Source organism: Babylonia areolata, chromosome 4 (assembly GCF_041734735.1).
Source record: "Babylonia areolata isolate BAREFJ2019XMU chromosome 4, ASM4173473v1, whole genome shotgun sequence".
NCBI classification, from domain to species: Eukaryota; Metazoa; Mollusca; class Gastropoda; order Neogastropoda; family Buccinidae; genus Babylonia; species Babylonia areolata.
This window is the reverse complement of record NC_134879.1, coordinates 31,183,543-31,205,091: the sequence shown is the minus strand read 5'-3', so window position 1 is coordinate 31,205,091 and position 21,549 is coordinate 31,183,543. Positions and strand designations below refer to the sequence as shown.

Here is a 21,549-nt window from a genome sequence, read left to right as displayed (position 1 = left end):
ATGAATGATTTGAACTTAGTCTCAAAGAGAACATATGCCTTTTACTCCACCAGCAGTCACAGAGCCAGAATGAGATCGTTACGTACACAGTTCTTGAACAAAAACTATTCAGAAACAATACTTTCTCTAAATACACATGTCCATGTCACATTCATCACGTAATATGCCACACAGAGGTGATGTGTGTGTGATATACCTTGAAGCAGTCACACTAGTTACTGCACAAATATACACCATAGTTTTCACACTTGTTACTTTTAGAACTTTTCATCACCTGCTATCTGTGCTTCTGTAGCAACAGCTAATTGCACTCTCTCCTTGTCATTCAGTTGAAACAGATTGAAATCATCATCTGATAGAGCATTGTATAACTCATCATCAGAAAACTGGTCAGAATCCGAACTTTCTACACGTTCCATTTTTCTGTGTCCATGTGTCTACACAGCACATCGGCAAGAATGTAGCGGCACCCACTTTCCCACAGCCTAGGGAGGGGGAGGGGGGTGTCTGGCATCCATTCTACTCATAAACACTGCCCAGCTAGTGACCTGGTCAAGGATAGATGACGCGTGCTGTTGACGCGACTTGCACAAAGTTCAAAGCGCTTACGGCGAGAACTGATTTTCTGGGCTGCAGGAAGGAAAGGGGGAATTCTCTGCTGCACGGTTTTCTGGCCTCCAGGAACAAAGGGTAAAATTCCTGTGAACCGGAAAACCATGCTGCAGGATTGAAAGAGTTAATAAGTTTTCACGTTTTTTTTGTTTTGTTTTTTTAATGCTTTTCTTTCTTAATCATTGTTCCTTGGCCAAGAATAACAGCAGAGATAAATGAATATGACACAGTGATTACAAATTAAACAACTTTTTAAGAAAGTGAAACTGAAAATACTTGGTCCGAGGGAAGCAGCTGGGTTTTTGGGATAGATATGTATTTGGGGTGCAAAATGTTTTATTTTGTATGGTATTGTATTACTTTTTTTTTGTCAGAACAGATTTCTCTGAGTGAAGTTAGAGAGCATTCTTTGAGTGAAATTAGAGTGCATTCTTTTAGTGAAATTAGAGTGCATCACTACAGTGCAGCTCCACCCCGATTTTATATTCTGTCTGCAAGATATTTAGTATACTAGGCTGCCTAAATGACGAGATCATTCGTCAGCGCAAGCATGTACGCTCGCTGCCACAATGATGAGATAACTCGTCATCGAAATATTCTGACTTTTCCCTGGTTTGCATTGAGTTCGATGACAAAAATACTGGTAGCTTTAGCTTGGGGAATCTTTCTGGATTCTATTCATAGCTAGAAACCCCATCTACGTCATGAGGCAGTCCTTTATTTGAACGTTTTGGTTGGGTTACTGGCCGCAGTGTTTACCTGGCTCCTCTCCTCGCTCACTCAACAAAATGTGCTCAAGACGTGCGATCGTGGTGCACTAAATCAACCAAGATTGCTTTCTTTAGCTGATACTCAGAACGAATTGAAGCATAAATTCAAAGGAGAAGACAGTGATGAACTTTTATCGGATGATTTGATAGAAAATGAAGGGAGCATTGAAGAGACTGGCCAAGATACAATTATCAGTGAGTGATGCTGGCTGTACAGCTGTAGCAGACAGCAGAAAGTGAGTGAATTATTAGCAGGACACAGTGTGAGCGATTTTCTTGGCACTAAGCCAACACAGTCTGATGAGAACTGGATAAAGTGACTGTGTGAGAGGGATGAAGAGGATGGGCATGGAGACAGAGGGGGCGTGACCTCACATCCATGTTATCACTTGGAGCAGTCATAATGTGTTGTGTATCTGTCTTTTTTTTTTTTTATATTGTGGTTGTTCTAGTATAATTTGTGTGTACAGGTATTATCCATTTGTCTAGAAAATATGATATTTTAGTGCAAATTACCTGACTAATGTTTGTAATGAACAAGTTTAAAATGTCACAAAAAACAAAACACTGATTTCAAAACAACAGCATGTCACTGAATATACATACAATTGAAAAACATCATGTGTTTTGTATTCTTTATTGATTTACCTTTCAGAAAACATACACTTTTATGGGTCTTTCTCCAATAACAGAGAGCACAGAATTTAAAAAAAATATATACCCGTTTTTTGTGGGGAAAAAAAAAATCCTGGCAAATAGATTTCACTGTTATCTTATTTCCCTGGCAGCGAAAGGGTTAAATTGGATTTTTTCCAGGGACAGTCCTTTTGTTGCCATGTGTTCTTATACATTTGCCTCTTGGCCGAGAGTGGAGATGTACCTTGGACAAGACACTCTCCACTATATTCAAATTCCAGCCCAGATAGTCATGACAGCAGTTGCCTCCTCTGCTGTTCTGGTGGTCATTGTCAGACATGACTGGTCTACAGGGGAAGTAATCATGGTTCGAGTGCACTTGCACCTGGAGTAGAATGAGTTAACGTGAGTTGTTTCCCCTGACACAGGTGATGGCAGGGACGGGGGAGCTGGAGGTTCTGCGTGTGTGTCGGTTCCTGAGGAAGCGGGTGGGGCAGCAGTACGGGGGGGCCATGTACGGCTCTCACATGGCCCACTCCATGGCTACCGGCCTTCTCTTCCTCGGGGGCGGAAAGTACGGGTCACCGTCTGTTTCTTCTGTCTGTGTCTTGGCGTGTATAAATGTGTGTTGGGGCTGGGTGTTAGTATGTGTAAGCTTGTGTGGATGTGCGTGTGTCTGGATGTGCGCAGCAGTAGTGAAAGGGTTAAGTTATTTGATATTACTGGACAAAAAAGTGTTGGCTGATTTGTACATTCTTGATTCCTTCTGACAAACCTTTCTCTCTTCTTTGAGGACTTGGAGACACATGGTGTGTAGGGTTGTGTATCTTTGATTGCTCCGTAGGAGCTGTACTTTAATCTTTTCCCGTGAGGAGCTTATGACATATGAAATGGATACAGGCTGAATACACGCACGTGCACACACAGGCACACATGATCACTCCACGTCTTGCCATGCATAGAGATACTGGCATGCTGGCTTGCTCATCCATTTTTTATTGGACAATTTATTTTATTGTAATTTTGTATCACTTTTTTTTTTTTTTGGTGTAAAAACTGATTGCTTTATTTGAAATTCAGGTTGCTCTCCTTGGGGATAGTGCAGTCCCACAGTGCAGTGCCACCCTTTCCCTTTGCCTGTATGCAAGTGTTTTGGTTTACTATATTAGTAGATTTTTCTTCAGGGATTTTGCCAGGGACAACCCATTTGTTGCTGCGGGTTCTTTTACACACACTAAGTGCATGCTGCACAAGGGACCTCTGTTTATTGTCTCGTGCGAATGATGATCATCCAGACCACCACTCCGTGGAGGGGAAGAAAATTATGGCGAGTGTGGGATGTGATCCCATGCCCTCAGATTCTCTCACTTCCTGGGTGGACTCGTTACCACTAGGCCACCACTCCACTCCATGTGGGAAGGCCTGAGGTGGTGAACAGTGAGTCTACTGTCTGTGTGAGGATATAGAACCCATTAAATTCCACCAACTGTTTCCTGAAAAACACAACAAAACAATATTGTTCAACTTAAATCCTTTGTTTCTTCCATATGTAGTTCTTTTCAACTAATTTATTTCTATTGATAGGGAAATTATTTTTGTCTATAAAAAATTCTTTGTTAATATGTATTGTTTTGTTTGGGTAGATGGGCTTTTTTATGTTTTGACATCAATGTTTTTGTTTGTAAGGTGTGTGTAAAAGGTGGATGCACATAACATTTCAGCGCTGACTGGAGGCACAGGATGTAAACTTCTCACCTTGCCTTGTTTCAGGTACACACTAAGCACAACGCCAGAAGCTGTGGGAACCTTGCTGATCGCCTTCTTCCCCAAATTCCCCATCTTCAGCACTGACAACAAGTGAGATCTTTGTTTTCTTTTCTTTTCTTTGTTGCCTCAGAATTTTTTTGATTGATATGGATGCTAAAATAGTGCCTGTTCCCCGTCACAGACAAAGCTGTAAGCCCTTTACAATCATAGAGTCATTTGCTCAACAGAATGTCCACCTGGGTAGAGATGATTGACAGCTGCTCATCATTTGTGTCCTGTGTCATTAGGTCAGGATTTAGTCTCACATGCATCTACGCACACACATGCACATTTTTTTTTCTTATTTTGATGATGATGATGGAGATGATGACAATGCTGCAAGGGGGGTCCATTTAGGTTTGGGACTACTTAGCAAAGCTGTTCTCTCATAATATATCCTGGTGTCAACCAGACTGAGAGGTACAGACACTTGCAGTGTTGGTCAGTAAATTTAAGCAGTCTAGTGGATGACTGTCAGTCGTGTGGTCCCAGTCTTCCCATTTGAATCCATAGCTCACGCAGCTCTGGGTGGGAGCTGGACACAGGCCAAAAAAACAAAACAAACCACTTCTGATCGGGTTTCAGGTCTCAACTGATGTGTTTGACACGTGTGGTTCCAGGTATCACCTGCAGGCGTTCCGTCACCTGTACGTGCTGGCTGCCAAGCCACGTGTCATGGTTCCACACGATGTCGACTCGGGGCGACCTTGCTTTGTGCCCTTGAAGATCAAATTCAAGGTCAGTATGTCATGCATTCAGAACGAAATGAGTGAATATATGTTGAGAAGTATTTTGCATGGGACAGGAGTCCGACCATTGCTGGAGTCTGAACTTGTGGGTGGCAGTAAATAATGAAAGTTAAAAAAAAAAAATAAAAAAAAGTGGTATGATAGTTTACAAATGGAGAAAGTTGATAAAAAGTGTTGGTTGTAAAATGAGTCTCACTTTTGGACACCTTTTATCAAAAGTGAGTTTTGTTTTACAACCTTTAGGGTTTTTTTTTGTTTTTGTTTTACTTTATCCATTTGTAATTTTTATAGACTTTGCAGTCATCTTTCATTTTATCATTGTATGTTAGATTAAATGTAATTATAGGGTAAAAGAGATTAACTATTTGTATTCTGTTGAGTGGAGTGTGAGCATATGCCATTGTATTTGTGTGATGCTGTGAATGTCTGCAGTGTCCCTGTTGAGTGGAGTGTGAGCATGTTCCATTCTGTGTGTGTGATGCTGTGAATGTCTGCAGTGTCCCTGTTGAGTGGAGTGTGAGCATGTTCCATTCTGTGTGTGTGATGCTGTGAATGTCTGCAGTGTCCCTGTTGAGTGGAGTGTGAGCATGTTCCATTCTGTGTGTGTGATGCTGTGAATGTCTGCAGTGTCCCTGTTGAGTGGAGTGTGAGCATGTTCCATTCTGTGTGTGCGATGCTGTGAATGTCCGCAGTGTCCCTGTTGAGTGGAGTGTGACCACGTTCCATTCTGTGTGTGCGATGCTGTGAATGTCTGCAGTGACCCTGTTGAGTGGAGTGTGACCATGTTCCATTCTGTGTGTGTGATGCTGTGAATGTCCGCAGTGTCCCTGTTGAGTGGAGTGTGACCATGTTCCATTCTGTGTGTGCGATGCTGTGAATGTCTGCAGTGACCCTGTTGAGTGGAGTGTGAGCACGTTCCATTCTGTGTGTGCGATGCTGTGAATGTCTGCAGTGTCCCTGTTGAGTGGAGTGTGAGCATGTTCCATTCTGTGTGTGCGATGCTGTGAATGTCTGCAGTGACCCTGTTGAGTGGAGTGTGAGCATGTTTGTTTCTTTTGTACTGCTGCTGTGAGGGCTTGAACTATGCATTGCATCTTCAGTCAGACAAATTGACAACAATGATAAAGCCATGCACTTGCATGTGTGTGTGTTTAGGTAGTTTCACTTCTTGTTGGTGTGTTTCTCTAATGGTTTGAACCTTTTCAGTCCCAGGCTCTATGTGGTTGGTATCGCATTGTATCTGCAGGGCTTTTTTTGTTTGTTTTTTTGCTCCTTTGTTATGATTACAGTGTTTTTTTCGTCAAGTGATCAGATTATGTAATGAAGATGATTTATGCAAACTTTATACTAATATTGAGAGCTCTAAGATAGCCTCTATGATTTTTGCCATTAGTGAAAAGATTGATAGTTTACTTTCTCATTCACTCACTTTCTTACATCCTCCATTTGCCTTCCATAGGAGAATTAGCAGATCAAGAAGTGGGTCTGTAATTATATCAGTGTGGAAATCAGAAAGTATCAGCATGTCATGGCAGCCAGTGTAACTGACAGGGAGCTTTGTTGTCAGGACTGTGCTGATTACCACAACCAGAGCTTCACCACATACGCACCCTGTCTCCTGCCTGAGCTGCACACACTGGATGAGGTAGGTGTTTATTGACTCATGTTGTACTGCCTTTTGTCCCAGCTGATTTCTGTGTGCAAAACTTGGGCTGATCTCTCCAGGGAGAGAGAGTTGCTACTGTGCAGTGACACTTCTTTTTTTCTTTTTTTTTCTGTTTCTGCCTGCAAATGTATTTTTTTCCTATCAAAGTGGATTTAATCTTCAGAATTTTGCCAAGGCAAACAATTTTGTTTCAGTGGGTTCTTCTGAGTGTATACTAAACACAGGACCTCGGTTTACCATCTCACTCAAATGACAAGCATTCAGACCACAACTCAAGGCCTTGTGGTGGCGTACAAAATACTGGCAAGTGTTTGATTGGAACCTGCGGGCTCAGGTTCTCTTGGTTCCTGGGTGGATGCATTACCACTAGGCCACCACACCACATAAAATCTGTGGGGTGAGAGATGGAACTGACATGTGCACTGAATTTTTCACTGACAGTATTTTTACTGAATTATTATGTTGTAAACTGAATAATTCTGGTCTTAGTTTAGTCTTTGACATTGGTTTGTCAGGGATCGCGCTAGACTTTTTCAAAACGCGTGCAGCTTACGCAAAGTCAGCAAAAAAACGCGTAAGTTAGAGTCAGAATTGCGTCAGACCTATGACACTAAATCAAAGGTTTACTCACCTATTTTCGCCGCTCACGTCGGCGCTGAAATTCACCACAAGCCCTGACAATCATTTCGTTGCACTGGCTTAATGCTGGACCTTCCATTGCAATGCGCAACAGCGTGTCCACATGCGCATCTGTCAGTCTTGATCGGTCAGCAGTTTTGATCATATTTTGCCAGCTGAAACCTCTCTCACAAGGAACAGAGCTGACTGGGACTGTCAATGCAATGTTCGCCAGCACAGCAAAATCAGGATATGTTGCGTCATAATCCATGATGACGACTTTGCAGGCTTTCTCGAAACTGGTCACGTCCTGTAATGACGCCACTCTGTTCCAAAACTTGTCAGCTAAGCAGTGTTGTGTGCGCGCGTACTCTGTTAATTGGCTGTAGCTGTTAAGAGTCACGTAGGCATCTCGCAGTGCTCCGCATCCACAGACACTTTGTCTTGTACCATCTGATTCAGTATCGCAAACCTAGCTGCCAAGTCAGTCCTAAAGTTGCATTGATATGGCTTGGAGTAAAAGTTGTTTTGCTTAAGTGTTACGCGTGAGCGCTGTGAAAATGCGTCAGTGAAAATCAAAATGTGTCAAATACGCGAAAAACATGCGTTAACGCGATCCCTGTTTATGTGTGCAAAAAAGTGAATGTTTTTTTGTAGTGTGGGTTTGTTTTTGTTTTTATATACTAAAAAAAAAAAAAAAAAAAAAATCTTTTAATGGTTTTATTAAAATTTGAAATTATATAAATTATTATGAAACAGCAAAAGCTGATGTATAGTATTATTCTGAGTGTATGTGGCGGCTCCATGGCCGAGTCAGTCAGGTGTAGGACTTCTGATCCAGTGGTCACCAGTGATCAGGGTTGGTTTTGACATGACAATGCGTCCCTGGGAAAGGCAGTTTACTCTGAAATTCCTCACTCCTGGACATGAATTCACCGCCCTGATGGCTGACAAAAGGCCTTGTGAGGTGTGACTTTTTAAGGGGAATGACCATGGACCAGGCTGTGTTGCGTGAGATGAAAGGTGTATGGGGTTGGTTCACCAAGGTGTGTGTGTTTTGTTCAGGTGAAAGTGCTGGGACCTCGCTACTGGCCCATCGTCTTCCGCAGTGACAAGAACTGGGATACCTTACAGTAAGTCTTGGTGCTGTGAAAACAACAACAACAATAACAACAAATAAATCTTATAATATTCCAAGATAGCAGGCAGCATGTGAAAATGAAGATGATGACATTCCAAGAAGTGTAGGTGGAATGTAAAAATAACATTAAGAAAAGTGTAGGCAGAATATATAGAAAGAAATAGTAACTTTTAAAGAAGAGTAGCAGGAATGTTTGTGGGCTGCAACTCCCACATTCACTCGTACATACATATGAGTAGGCTTTTTATGTGTATGACCCCCCACCCCCAAATCCCCTGTAGGCAGCTGTACTCTATTTTCTTGGTTGTGCATGCTGGGTATGTTTTTGTTTTTTTTATCCATAACCCCACCAATTGCTGACATGGAATACAGGATCTTTGATGTGTTTATTTGATCTTCTGCAGACGGGCGCCATAGCCGAATGGTTAAAGCGTTGGACTTTCGATCTGAGGGTCTCGGGTTCGAATCACGGTGACGGCGCCTGGTGGGTAAAGGGTGGAGATTTTTACGATCTCCCAGGTCAACATGTGTGCAGACCTGCCAGTGCCTGAACCCCCTTCGTGTGTATGCGCAAGCATAAGATCAAATACGCACGTTAAAGATCCTGTAATCCATGTCAGCGTTCGGTGGGTTATGGAAACAAGAACATACCCAGCATGCACACCCCCGAAAACGGAGTATGGTTGCCTACATGGCGGGGTAAAAACAGTCATACACGTAAAAAGCCCACTCGCGTATATACGAGTGAACATGGGAGTTGAAGCCCACAAACAGCAGAAGAAGAAGAAGAAGGTCTTCTGCATACATGTGACCTGGGAGATGGGAAAACTGTTCATCCTTAACCCACCAGACACCGTGACTGTGATTCAAACTGGAGACCCCAAGGTTGAATGTCCAAGGCATGAATAAAATGCAGCTTATATCACACATTGACATGTTTACAGTTGACCCAACAGCAATTTGAGAGCTGTACAATCAATGTTTTTTCCTACATTGCAATGGGATTTCATTGCAGCATAGTCTTTTCTGAAGGACTAAGGACTCTCAAACTAGGAGGCAAAATTGCACTGGTTCTTAGTACTGAAGCCTTGGAGGCAAGTTGGCCTTTGCTAACTGTCCTAAAAAAAAACCTTGGCTGATATGAGTGGGGATGTAACTTGGGAAAGACACTGTTCACTGTGATCAAATTCTAGCTCAGATAGTCAGGACAGCAGTTGGTTCTGATGGTCAGGGACAGACAGGACAGACTGTGATACATGTTGTGCACATCACGTGTTGACTGACTGAAGAGTGGTGGCTTTGTGTTGTTAACAGATCTATCTTGGATGGAGGGGGGGTGCTGTGTGTCAAACAGAGGGCTGGACATCTCTCCTACCTCGAGGACCCCAAGGTATGTTTGATTTATAGGCTTAAAAATTACTTTTGTTCTTGTAATCTTGCATTTTGTCTGTTACCTGTGTGTCTCTGTGTATGTGCGTGCGTTCATTTGTATTGCCCTGTCACACATACTGGTTATTGTAGAAAATATATTAAAGTATTAATTTTCATATTTGAATGTCATTTTCAAAAGGTAGGAGAGGAGGGGGAGTGTAATGGCGAGTTAGGGGAAACATGGTATGAATATTATGGAGGTAAATTAAATATTAACCAGCCACTGTGGTGAATTAGTTATCATTGTGGACTGACGGCTGGGAAGACGTGAGTTTGATACCCAGTGGAGGTGGGGTTTTTCAGCCTGTGGCTGGTTCCTACCAAGACTTTTGTGTGCTGTGGGCTTATATGGGAAGACTGGGACCACACTGTCTAGTATCATCCAATTCACGGATGTATCTTTGGGTGTGTTACTCAAATTTCTTGACCACCACTGCAAGCGTCTATATCTCTCGGGCTGTGGTTCTTGTATGATTTTGTTTTATAGTTTTGTAATGCAGACTCGACAGCAATATATTCATCTGATCTTTTTTGAAAATTGAAGTTCGTCATGTTATTATTGGATAAGTACAGACATACCTGGAAAGCGCTATCCACACATGCTTCCATCTTTACATTGCTATATCATCATATTGATCGAGATAGCAGAGGCTCACTTTCACCAGATTGCTTTTCATCACAGTACCAATATCAGTTCACTAAAAGTGGTTACCAAAAGCTTAAAAAAATTCTCCTTTTCTAGGCCCTTAGAGAGGTTTTCCTTCAGGACTAGGTGTCAAAAAGCCTTTGGTGATGTGCAGGGCTACAGGAGTATGCTGGTCAAGTCTCTCACCACAGACAACTCCAGCCATTCCTTCACCAAGGTCAGTCCCTGTATTCCCTCCCTTGTCTGTCTGTCTCTTCCCCCCCCCCTGGCCTCCCCCCTGCCGCCCCACCCCCCCAGACCCCCCACAACCCCTTCACCCATCACCCTCACCCACTGGGGATGCCGGGGGTTCTTTAATAATAATAATAATAATAATATTTATATAGCGCTGAATCTTGTGTGCATAGACAAATCAAAGTGCTTTCGCACCATTCATTCACACGCATGCATAACTCTGAAACGAGAAACTGAAGACAAGGAAGAGGTGTATGTACTGTTCCACAGCTGGACATTATGCGCTATACCTTTCCACTTTTTTGTTGCTTTCTTTATGTGTGCGTGTGTGTGTGTGTGAAATATCCATGTTTAAATTATAAAAAGAAATATATTTTTAAAAACAGTATGCTGATCCAAGCAAACTGGTATTGAACACACTAATCTTGGAAGTGTGATGAGTATGAACATTAAGTCATCTGGGGTCTGGAGTGTGTGTTTCCTCCCCAGTCTGTTGTCTCCCCTGTCCTCTTTTTTCTGTCTTGCTGGTCTGGTCAGCAATCTTTTTTCTGGAAAGCTGTGAATATTCATTGTCCTTTTCTGGACCATTAACTGGGCACTCTTTGATCTATTCTTTTCTGTGCCTGGAATGTGTGAGTTGCCTGATGGCAATTTTTGGTTTTGTATGCCTGTCATGATTTTTTATTTAAATTTTTTTTTTTATATTATGTATAATTATGTTTAAATTCGATTTAGTTGTGTTTTGTTGTTGTTTTTTTCTCAGGCAAAACACATTATGGAATGCTTAATGTCACAGGTATTTTGTAGATTTATGTGCAGGAATATGACTACTTGTGCTACTTTTTTTCCCCGACTTTTCTTTGTTGTTGCGGGATTGATCTTTAGTTTTCCAGACCTGATATGGCCCTGTGTGGTTGGCTGGACTTGAGTAACAAAAGACAGAGATAGTGTCTGTCTCTACTATATGATAGTCATGCCTGACGGTGACAGTCAGAACAGCAGAGGACACAACTGCTCTCCTGACTATCTGGGCTAGGACTTGATTATAGTTGAGAGTGTCTTGCCCAAGTTACATCCCCACTCTCTCGTCAATGAGGGCTATAGAACAGTCAGCATTGGGATGGTTCCCAAAGGCCAACTGGCCCCCAAGGCTGCAGCACTAAGATCCAGTTCAGTCTTGCTTCATAGTCTGAGAGTCATGGTGCTTCACAAAAGACTAAACTGTAAATGAATTACCATTGTAGTGGAGGCACCACTGATCATACAGCTTTCCTTTTGCTGTTGGCCCAGCCGTAAGCTTATATCAGTGTGATACAAACTGAGTATTGAGTATTCACAGTGAAAACAGCAACAACCCCTTTTTGTTGGACACAATTTCCTAGCATTCTTCACCATTTGTGAATGAATATGTAACTGCGACGCAAAAACAAACCAACAAAAAAAATGGTTGCACATACACATATGCGTGCACATGCACACACACACAGTAGCAAGCACTTTCACATACACATATGTACACACACTCAAGGGCTTTTTTTTTTTTATAAGACAATAACGGTTGTGTTTATTGTTTTTGAAATAACATGTGTTGGTTTTTCTTCCTTCTCATCATGAAACTAGTAAATATTTGAAAGTTGATAAAAACAAAAAAAGATCAGTCTGAAAGTGTTTCACATAATTTCTTGTTCAGTATGATTACATACATGCTCCTCCACTGACATATATGAAAACGTCATTGTTTTTGTTGATGGTGGTGTGTCATCAGGCGGACGTGATCAAGTCTTTCACATCGGACCCCCACATTGTGGCCCTGGCTGAGTTCTTCCTGGGCAAGGCTGACCTGGTGAGTCCATTGTCAGAACAGCTGTCAGGGTTGGGAGGTTGACTGGTGAGTCCATTGTCAGAACAGCTGTCAGGGTTGGGAGGCTGACTGGTGAGTCCTCTGTCAGAACAGCTGTCAGGGTTGGGAGGCTGACTGGTGAGTCCTCTGTCAGAACAGCTGTCAGGGTTGGTAGGCTGACTGGTGAGTCCTCTGTCAGAACAGCTGTCAGGGTTGGGAGGCTGACTGGTGAGTCCTCTGTCATAACAGCTGTCAGGGTTGGGAGGCTGACCTGGTGAGTCCATTGTCAGAACAGCTGTCAGGGTTGATAGGCTGACTGGTGAGTCCTCTGTCAGAACAGCTGTCAGGGTTGGTAGGCTGACTGGTGAGTCCTCTGTCAGAACAGCTGTCAGGGTTGGGAGGCTGACTGGTGAGTCCATTGTCAGAACAGCTGTCAAGGTTGGTAGGCTGACTGGTGAGTCCTCTGTCAGAACAGCTGTCAGGGTTGGGAGGCTGACTGGTGAGTCCTCTGTCAGAACAGCTGTCAGGGTTGAGAGGCTGACTGGTGAGTCCTCTGTCAGAACAGCTGTCAGGGTTGGGAGGCTGACTGGTGAGTCCTCTGTCAGAACAGCTGTCAGGGTTGAGAGGCTGACTGGTGAGTCCTCTGTCAGAACAGCTGTCAGGGTTGGGAGGCTGACTGGTGAGTCCTCTGTCAGAACAGCTGTCAGGGTTGAGAGGCTGACTGGTGAGTCCTCTGTCAGAACAGCTGTCAGGGTTGGGAGGCTGACTAGTGAGTCCTCTGTCAGAGCAGCTGTCAGGGTTGAGAGGTTGACTGGTGAGTCCATTGTCAGAACAGCTGTCAGGGTTGGGAGGCTGACTGGTGAGTCCTCTGTCAGAACAGCTGTCAGGGTTGAGAGGCTGACTGGTGAGTCCATTGTCAGAACAGCTGTCAGGGTTGAGAGGCTGACTGGAGAGTCCTCTGTCAGAACAGCTGTCAGGGTTGAGAGGCTGACTGGAGAGTCCTCTGTCAGAACAGCTGTCAGGGTTGGGAGGCTGACTGGTGAGTCCTCTGTCAGAACAGCTGTCAGGGTTGGGAGGCTGACTGGTGAGTCCTCTGTCAGAACAGCTGTCAGGGTTGGGAGGCTGACTGGTGAGTCCTCTGTCAGAACAGCTGTCAGGGTTGGTAGGCTGACTGGTGAGTCCATTGTCAGAACAGCTGTTGGGGGATCCGTTCCATTTCTTATGCATCAGAACCACATGTTTGTGTGTCAGAGGCATGTTTGTGTGTCAGAGGCTGTGCTGGGGGTTCAGTTCTCTTCCTCTAGCACATCTCTTGTTAACTGAATAATCTTTCCTGTATCATCTCCATGCTGTTTAAAAAAAACAACAAAAAACCCAACACTGGGGAGAGCAGCCTGAATTTCGCCCAGAGAAACCTGTTGTGATTGAATGTGATACAGTTCAATACAATCCATTCCAGCCCTTCCCACACACCACAACACGGCACACAACACATTACACAACTCACAGCACAACCCGCAAAGCAAGCACAGCACAGCACACAAGGCACCACACCATGCAACACAAACACAGCACAGCACGGCACACAACACATTACACAACTCACAGCACAACCCGCAACACACAGCACAGCACAGCATACAAGGCACCACACCATGCAACACAAACACAGCACAGCACGGCACACAACACATTACACAACTCACAGCACAACCCGCAAAGCAAGCACAGCACAGCACACAAGGCACCACACCATGCAACACAAACACAGCACAGCACGGCACACAACACATTACACAACTCACAGCACAACCCGCAACACACAGCACAGCACAGCATACAAGGCACCACACCATACAACACAAACACACCACAGCACGGCACACAACACATTACACAACTCACAGCACAACCCGCAACACACAGCACAGCACAGCATACAAGGCACCACACCATGCAACACAAACACACCACAGCACGGCACACTACATATTGCACAACTCACAGCACAACGTGCAACACACAGCACAGCACAGCACACAAGGCACCACACCATGCAACACAAACACAGCACAGCACGGTTTCAGCACCAGAAGACTGAACAGCAATCCAGTGTGGCTCACTACAACACAATGCACCACGACACACTTCACACACAACAATTCAACAGAGCAACATGACAACAACACTACACAACAACGACACATGCCAACGCCACATAAAGACAACACACCACCGCACAACGACAACACAACACTTCCACCACACAACTACAACTCATACATCACTGTTTCAGGACGTGAGGACGGTGCAGCACCTGTCCAACGTGTTATACCAGTGTGTGGTGCAGGAGAAGGCAGATGCCATTTGTCCTCACTTCGTGCTGCAGCAGGTCAGTGGGTCACCTCCCCTGCCAGTGTAACAGCCCCAGACTACCCCCCTGTTGGATTTTACCCCCAGGATCATTCTGGGCTACCCTCGATTCACCCCCCACCCCTCCTAGACGGTCGTTTGTGGGCTGGTCAAGATTGCCCGCCACCAAGCCCACCTTGTTGGAAATTATCTACCTTTCTATGGGTTTAATGAAGGAATCGAAAAAGGGTGTGTTGTTCTGGGGCTGCCTATACTGACCCCATGCCCACATCCCCTCCCCACTTCTCTGGAAGTTAAAGTCCGCAACAGTGTGTGTTTTTATGTGCTTTGCGTCTGACTGATATGTAATTGTAAAGTGCTTTTAGAGGTTTGAAAATGAGATAAATGAATGTACTGGTATTATTGTTGTTACTATTATCTGTGTGTTGGAAATTTGATAGAGCAGCCATTGCTGACTTCCCCAGGGCTTGTGGCGCTTGAAGCTATGTCTGACAGATTTAAATGTACTAGTATGATGATGAGGAGTGATAGCCTTGAGGTAACGCGTCCGCCTAGGAAGCGAGAGAATCTGAGCGCGCTGGTTCGAATCACGGCTCAGCCACCGATATTTTCTCCCCCTCCACTAGGAGGCAGATATAAATATACTGATATGATTTTTATTATCATCACTATTACTATTTACTGTCATTACTATTACTGTTATCATTATTGTTGTTGTTATCTGTGTTGGACAGTTGATAGAGCAGAGCAGTCATTGTGGACGGCCGCAGGGCCTGTGGCAGTTGAAGCTGTGTCTGACGTACCACGCCTCCCCGTTCCGTGTGGCGGGGCAGCGCGGGGCAGGACCCCCCCCTCCCCCCGTTCTGGAACAACAGTTTCTGCTGGCTCTCTCCCACCGCATCGAGGACGCCCTGGAACAGTGGCAGGAAGGTGGGGCACCAAGTTTAGTTCAGTTCAGTTGCTGATGGAGGCTCACTGTGTTCGGACAAACCCCTTATATGCTACACCGCATCTGCAAAGCAGGTGGCTGACCAATAGCGTAACCCAACACACTTGGGACTTGAGGGAGAAATAGAATAAGATGAAATAAGTGGAATGAATAAATAAATGAAGATAGAAATAGAAGGAAAAATAAATAGAATAAAATCATGATGTGAATAATAACAATAGATAAATAAACAAATAGATATAAATAGACACACAAATATGCACATACACTCACTCACACACGCACACACACACACACACAAATAATAACAATCATAGTATAGATAAATAAACAAATAGATATGAATAGACACACAAATATGCATACGCGCACATACACACACACACACACATTTCCCACAGGGCACTAAGTTGAGATACAACCTTGTCTGTAAATTCTCTGCTGCTGCATGAAACCATGTAACCCAGTACTACCTGCCAGGTGTGGGGAGTAAACCCAACAAGACAATCAGATCCATCAGGGGTGGGTTCCACCAGATTTTACTTGCCCAAGACACACAGTATGATGAAGGATGGTGGGGTGACGGCACTGTAGGATGGACAGGAAAACCAGTTGCAGAGACCCAGGCTTTGACACACAACTGACAGACCTGAAGGAATCTGGTGAACAGTTCTGTGAGGCGCCCAGTTACTTCTCACAGAAGAACAGAGAAATTACCAGGGATTTGTAATTTGGCCCAAATAAATGTAACATTAAACATGAGAGGCGAAATCACTTTTAGGACACGGACATTCATTAACCCTCTTTCAACATTTGCGTCTGGTAGCGGCTTGCAGTGTAACACCCGAACGTACCTGGCACTGCTAGCTAAACACTATGGTACTGCTTGCAATGCTATGGGGCAGCCATTGTTGTTTACATAAACGAGACTCTCATGAGATTCACATCCTTGTTTTCGGCACTTCCTGCTGGGCACTTTGCACTTTTCAGAATCCGATTTGCTTGAAATTTGACAAAGTTGTGAATTTTTAAAGTTGCAAGATGAGTTTGAGGATTGCTGAGTTAATGTAATCTTAACAACAATTCTGAAGATAACTTTTGACCATTTTAATGATTTTTGCTTGAAAATCTTGTAAAAATTGATCGAACTGAGTGACCTAGTTATCGACTGACTGAGTTTTGCCAACAATGAGAGTGAAGTTGGTACTTGAATGTGAATCGGTCGCCGGACCTCCGAAATCATGAATCAAACGCCGGACCTCCGCAATCAGTACTGTCAGTGAGTCAGTCTTGGTTTCACTGATATATTTTGGCGTTCAGCACGATCTTCCTGATTGTGCTAGTTCAGTGGAATATATTACTGATTTGGTAAAGTTTTGCCAAAGTTTTAAAGTTTCAAAGTTGTGAGATGAGTTTGATGACTGTCGAGAGTCATAGCGTAATCCGAATGACAGTTCTGAAGATGAATTCTGCGTGAGAATTTTGTAAAAGTTGATCATACTGTGTGACCTAGACATCCATTGACTGAATTTCACCGATATTGAGAGTGTAGTTGATACTCGAGTGTGAATCAGTCGCTGGACTTCCGAAATTGTGCATCGATCACCGGACCTCCGAAATCATGAATCGATTGCCGGACCTCTGAAATCGTGAATCGATTGCCAGACTGTCGGAATCGATACTGTCAGTCGTTGATTGCACTGATACTTATTGGTGTTCTGCACAATCTTCCTGATTTTGCTAGTTCAGTGGATTATATTTTTCTTTTCATTATGGAGAAATTACATGTGAGGTAGGTTTGTTGTTTGTTTCTGCTTGTTTGCTGTTGTTTTTCTCCACTCCATCATTGGAAAACACATCATCCCTCAAACAGAAAAGAACATAAAAATCAGCATGTTCATTGTTGCAATTCAAGTTGAGTAAGAAAAAGAATAAAAAGATGTGTTTGAAGACACTGCAGACCAGATAAACTTATTCCAAAGAAAATCATACTGTAATTAATTTTTTCAAAGTTGACCATCAAATTTGACACATTTATTTTTTTGTGTGAATACAAAGCAAAATGAGCCTGGAAACAAAAATTCTTTTGCAACTTCATTATGTGTAGAATGCAGGAAAAATAAATATGTGCAACAAAAGAAGGTGATTATATTTTTAATCTATGTTTATCTTTACCCACTGTTCGACAATTGCAAGAGTTATTCCTCTTGGCATGGGATTTCATGGGCGATTAGTGCTGAGTGACCTGGTGGAAAGAGGGTTAAAGAATGCATCACATTGAATTTAGTAATAAAATTATTGTTGATAAGGTAAGAAGAACCACATGACATTGACACTGAACACAAGGTGAGCAAACATTTGTTTCCTGCCGCACATGAACTCAGCCACTCACATAAATTATATTCGCACCCAGTCATACCCTTTCCCCTCCTTACACTTGCACATGCTTCCACACATATAGACAAATGACTTTGACAGGTCTCTTTTGCAAGGTGTTTTTTTTTTTTTTACTGAATCTGCCAGTTAGCAACTTACAATATGTTCATAGCAGTAATTCTTATTCCGAAATTTATTAGAATACGTTATTTTGTAACTTTCCCTCCTTTTTGAGTGGTGAATCAAGCCACTGTTATTGTGTGTCTTTAGCCTAATGGTTCACTTTTTGATCTTAGTCAAACCTTTATCATGGTTTGTGTATGATGGACTGGACTGCAGTCTGACAGATTGTGTGGTGTGAGTGATGAGCCTGTAGAGGCATTATTAATTTCCATAGTTATTTCAGTTTGGATGAATAAAAATGTTTTTTTACTTACGTGTTTACCTACTTACTGCCCATTATGCCCTCTAGCTGGCATGTTTTTTTTTCTTGAACACCTGATCAGAGGTTGAAGTGATTGAAGTGCAAAGGTTGTTTCTTTGAGCAAGTAGTGACAATGAAAAACTACAATGGTTACTCAGGCATCACATTTTTTCCTTGCTTCTTCAGTGTTGGTGGGCTGTGCTTGTATTTCTCTGCAGGTGTACATTCATGCTTCTCACCTCTGTGGCTGGTTGCCAAATGTGTGGTGCCCCCACAGTCTATGAGACTATGGAACAGATAGTATATTTGTGGCCAGTTTTTTTATCAAGCTATTCAGAAAGACCCCTTTTTTCAACATAGTTACGTAATTGATACTTGCGTTTCCTTGGTTGTGCTTGTGATTCCTGGTTATGTTTGTAATTCCTGGGTATGCTTGTGATTCTTGGGTATGCTTGTTTCTCTGGGTATATTTGTGCCCCATGGTATGCTGGTATACTTCTGTCCTTGGATATGTGTGTGCGTGTTTCAGTTTCAGTTTCAGTTGCTCAAGGAGGCGTCACTGCGTTCGGACAAACCATACACGCTACACCACATCTGCCAAGCAGATGCCTGACCAGCAGCGTAACCCAACGTGTGCGTGTGTGTATCTGTTGTAGACATCTCTGTTGAGATTTACATCAATCAAGAATGTTTGTGGCACATGCATCTCTGTGTGTGTGTGAGACAAGAGGTGTAGTGTTGTCTTCATGGATGTGTCTTCCCCCCTGTGTGTGTTACAGACAACGTGGCGTTGGTGAGGAGCTACCTGGCAGGTGGACTGGTGAAGGACCAGGAGGTGGGCTGTCTGTCGCAGTACCTCACCTGGTTCCACGTCCCCTCCCCCACATCTCTGGAACAACTCAACTCTCCAGGTAAATCCCCATCCCTTCACCCTCTTCTCTGGAACAACTTCAATTGTGGGGGATCTTTAATGTGCGTGTTTGATTTTTTTACATGATTATACACACAAACGGGGTTCAGGCACTAGCATCAGAAACATCTCCACCCTTTACCCATCAAGTGCTGTGACTGGGATTTGAACCCAGGACCCTCAGATTGAAAGTCCAACGCTTTAACCACTTGACTGTTGCATCTGTCAGGAACATAAGGTTGGAACAAGACCAGGCATGTACTGAGGGGACATGCCAGAAAAAAACAACAAAAACTGTAACACAGGCAAGAAATGTTGTCAATTCTCTGAGTGATTGGAAACCAGTGGAGTTTAGCCAGTGACTGAATTAGGGGTGGGGGGAGGGGGCATATGTGACTGATAGGAAACCAGTGAAGTTTAGACAGTGACTGTATTGGGGGAAGATTTGTGGCTGATAGGAAGCCAATGCACTTTAGCCAGTGACTGAATTAGGAGGGTGATTTGTTGCTGATAGGAAGCCAGTGGACCTTTACACGTTTAGACAGTGGCTGAATTAAGGGGGGGGATTTGTGGCTGATAGTTAATCAGTTGAGTTCAGACAGTGACTGAATTAAGGGGGGAGATTTGTGGCTGATAGTTAATCAGTTGAGTTCAGACAGTGACTGAATTAAGGGACGAGTTTTGTTGCTGATAGTTAATCAGTTGAGTTCAGACAGTGACTGAATTAAGGGGGGGAGATTTGTGGCTGATTGTTAATCAGTTGAGTTCAGACAGTGACTGAATTCGGGGGGGGGGGGGGGGGGGGGATTTGCGGCTGGTAGTTAATCAGTTGAGTTCAGACAGTGACTGAATTCGGGGGGGGAGATTTGCAGCTGATAAGAAGCCAATGCCAACAATGGAATGAAGGGAGAGGTTTATGTCTGATGTGTCGCAGAGCTCCCAGTTTCACTGCCCATGCTGTGCCAGAAGCTGCCGGATGTGGACGTGCAATCACTGATGCGCATCCTGAGTGTCTGGCAGCACAAGGGGGCGCCATCCTGACGGCCGACAAGCGTTGGTGTTGAGTGACGTGAACAGTGCTGGAACGAAGTGCAGGGTGACTGAAAGCAGGAAGCTGCAATATTCAGTCATACTGAAGACGAGTGATACTCTCACCACTATCCCATAAATCCTAGTGCATCTAATTTACATAAATGATTGTTCAGTTCGTAATTACTTCCCTGATACACCTAAGTCATCTGCTATGACAAACTTACCCTACAGACGCAGTGTGAGACAGTGAGTTCATTGTTGTGAGGTTCAGCCTATCCCAGACACACTGCTATGTCTCGGGGCCACAGGTGATACAGCACAGCACAGAACAGCGCAGTGCGGCTCCTGAAGTCTGAAGTGTTGATGAGCAGAACGTTGGGTACTTGGGGCAGACTGAATTTGCACTCTGGTCTATAAGTTGTGTGTGTCACAATGAAAGTTCTTGTATATGCCCCTAGGTCAACATCAAGTCTGGCCAGAATGTTAAGGGCTTGTGCAGAGGAACTGAAAGTGTTGGTTTAGTAACTCTGTGTTTTGTGTATGTACGTGTGTGCAGGTGCCAGAGTTGTGTGTATTTTATGAGAACTTTGGGGGATATGCATGTGTGTTGTGCGCTTTTTGTATGTAGGTGTGTATACGTGTTCTCAACAATGTTTCAGAATGGATGGCAGGCCAAGTGGAGTTAACTCATTGTGATGGTCGAGTGAACTTTGTGTCGTGTTGACGGTGTTTGAATTCTGACCCATGGCTCAGTGAATGTTTTATGGGCCGTGATTTTTTTTGTTTTTTGGCCAGTGATGTCAGCGCTGGTACAGCTCACAGTTACCCCAGCAGAGTGTGTTTGACTTTTAGTTCATGGCGACACAGGAATTAGATGACTGCAGTTCATGATAACATGAATAACTGGGCAGTGTGAGATTGTGTGGGTATACTGTGATGGTCTTTGCATGGTACATCAAGCAAAGTACCTACGTACAATAAAACTTTCAGAACTTGTAACAATGGGTTGTAGAACATGCAGTGTTTGACAAAAATGAGTTGGCGTTGAGTTTTTGTTTTGTGAGTAATTGTATTTTCCGGCAGTCCTGTTTTCCTGTCTTGTGGATGGGTGCTGTCTGTAAGTTGTAAAGAGGTGTGTGTGTGTGTGCGCGCCCAGCAGTTAACTACCAGGGTGGCAAGTCTGTCTTTTTGGATGAAATGGCTGGTTGGTTTCTCCATGAAAAATGTGGATGGCTCCAAAAAAAAAAAAAAGTTCTATTGCAGTGTGGGTTGATGTGTGGTTTGTGCACTGACACATTCTTTACACTGTTGAAGAAGTTCACTTCAGAGAACAACC

At 43.6% G+C, this 21,549-nt stretch overlaps 1 protein-coding gene across 1 annotated transcript in view; it reads left to right on the top strand.

Moving 5' to 3' along the window:
• Positions 1-21,438, top strand: part of LOC143281054 (anaphase-promoting complex subunit 1-like) — an 83,746-nt gene extending 62,308 nt beyond the window's left edge. Inside the window, exons 42-53 of the mRNA XM_076585966.1 lie at positions 2,447-2,592; positions 3,789-3,875; positions 4,445-4,562; positions 6,141-6,218; positions 7,923-7,990; positions 9,313-9,388; positions 10,230-10,292; positions 12,075-12,152; positions 14,446-14,541; positions 15,257-15,452; positions 19,051-19,182; positions 20,116-21,438. Of these exons, the coding sequence (XP_076442081.1) occupies positions 2,447-2,592; positions 3,789-3,875; positions 4,445-4,562; positions 6,141-6,218; positions 7,923-7,990; positions 9,313-9,388; positions 10,230-10,292; positions 12,075-12,152; positions 14,446-14,541; positions 15,257-15,452; positions 19,051-19,182; positions 20,116-20,222 (1,245 nt within the window). The 3' untranslated portion in view covers positions 20,223-21,438. The remainder of the gene's footprint in view (positions 1-2,446; positions 2,593-3,788; positions 3,876-4,444; positions 4,563-6,140; positions 6,219-7,922; positions 7,991-9,312; positions 9,389-10,229; positions 10,293-12,074; positions 12,153-14,445; positions 14,542-15,256; positions 15,453-19,050; positions 19,183-20,115) is intronic.
• Positions 21,439-21,549: the final 111 nt, after the last annotated feature.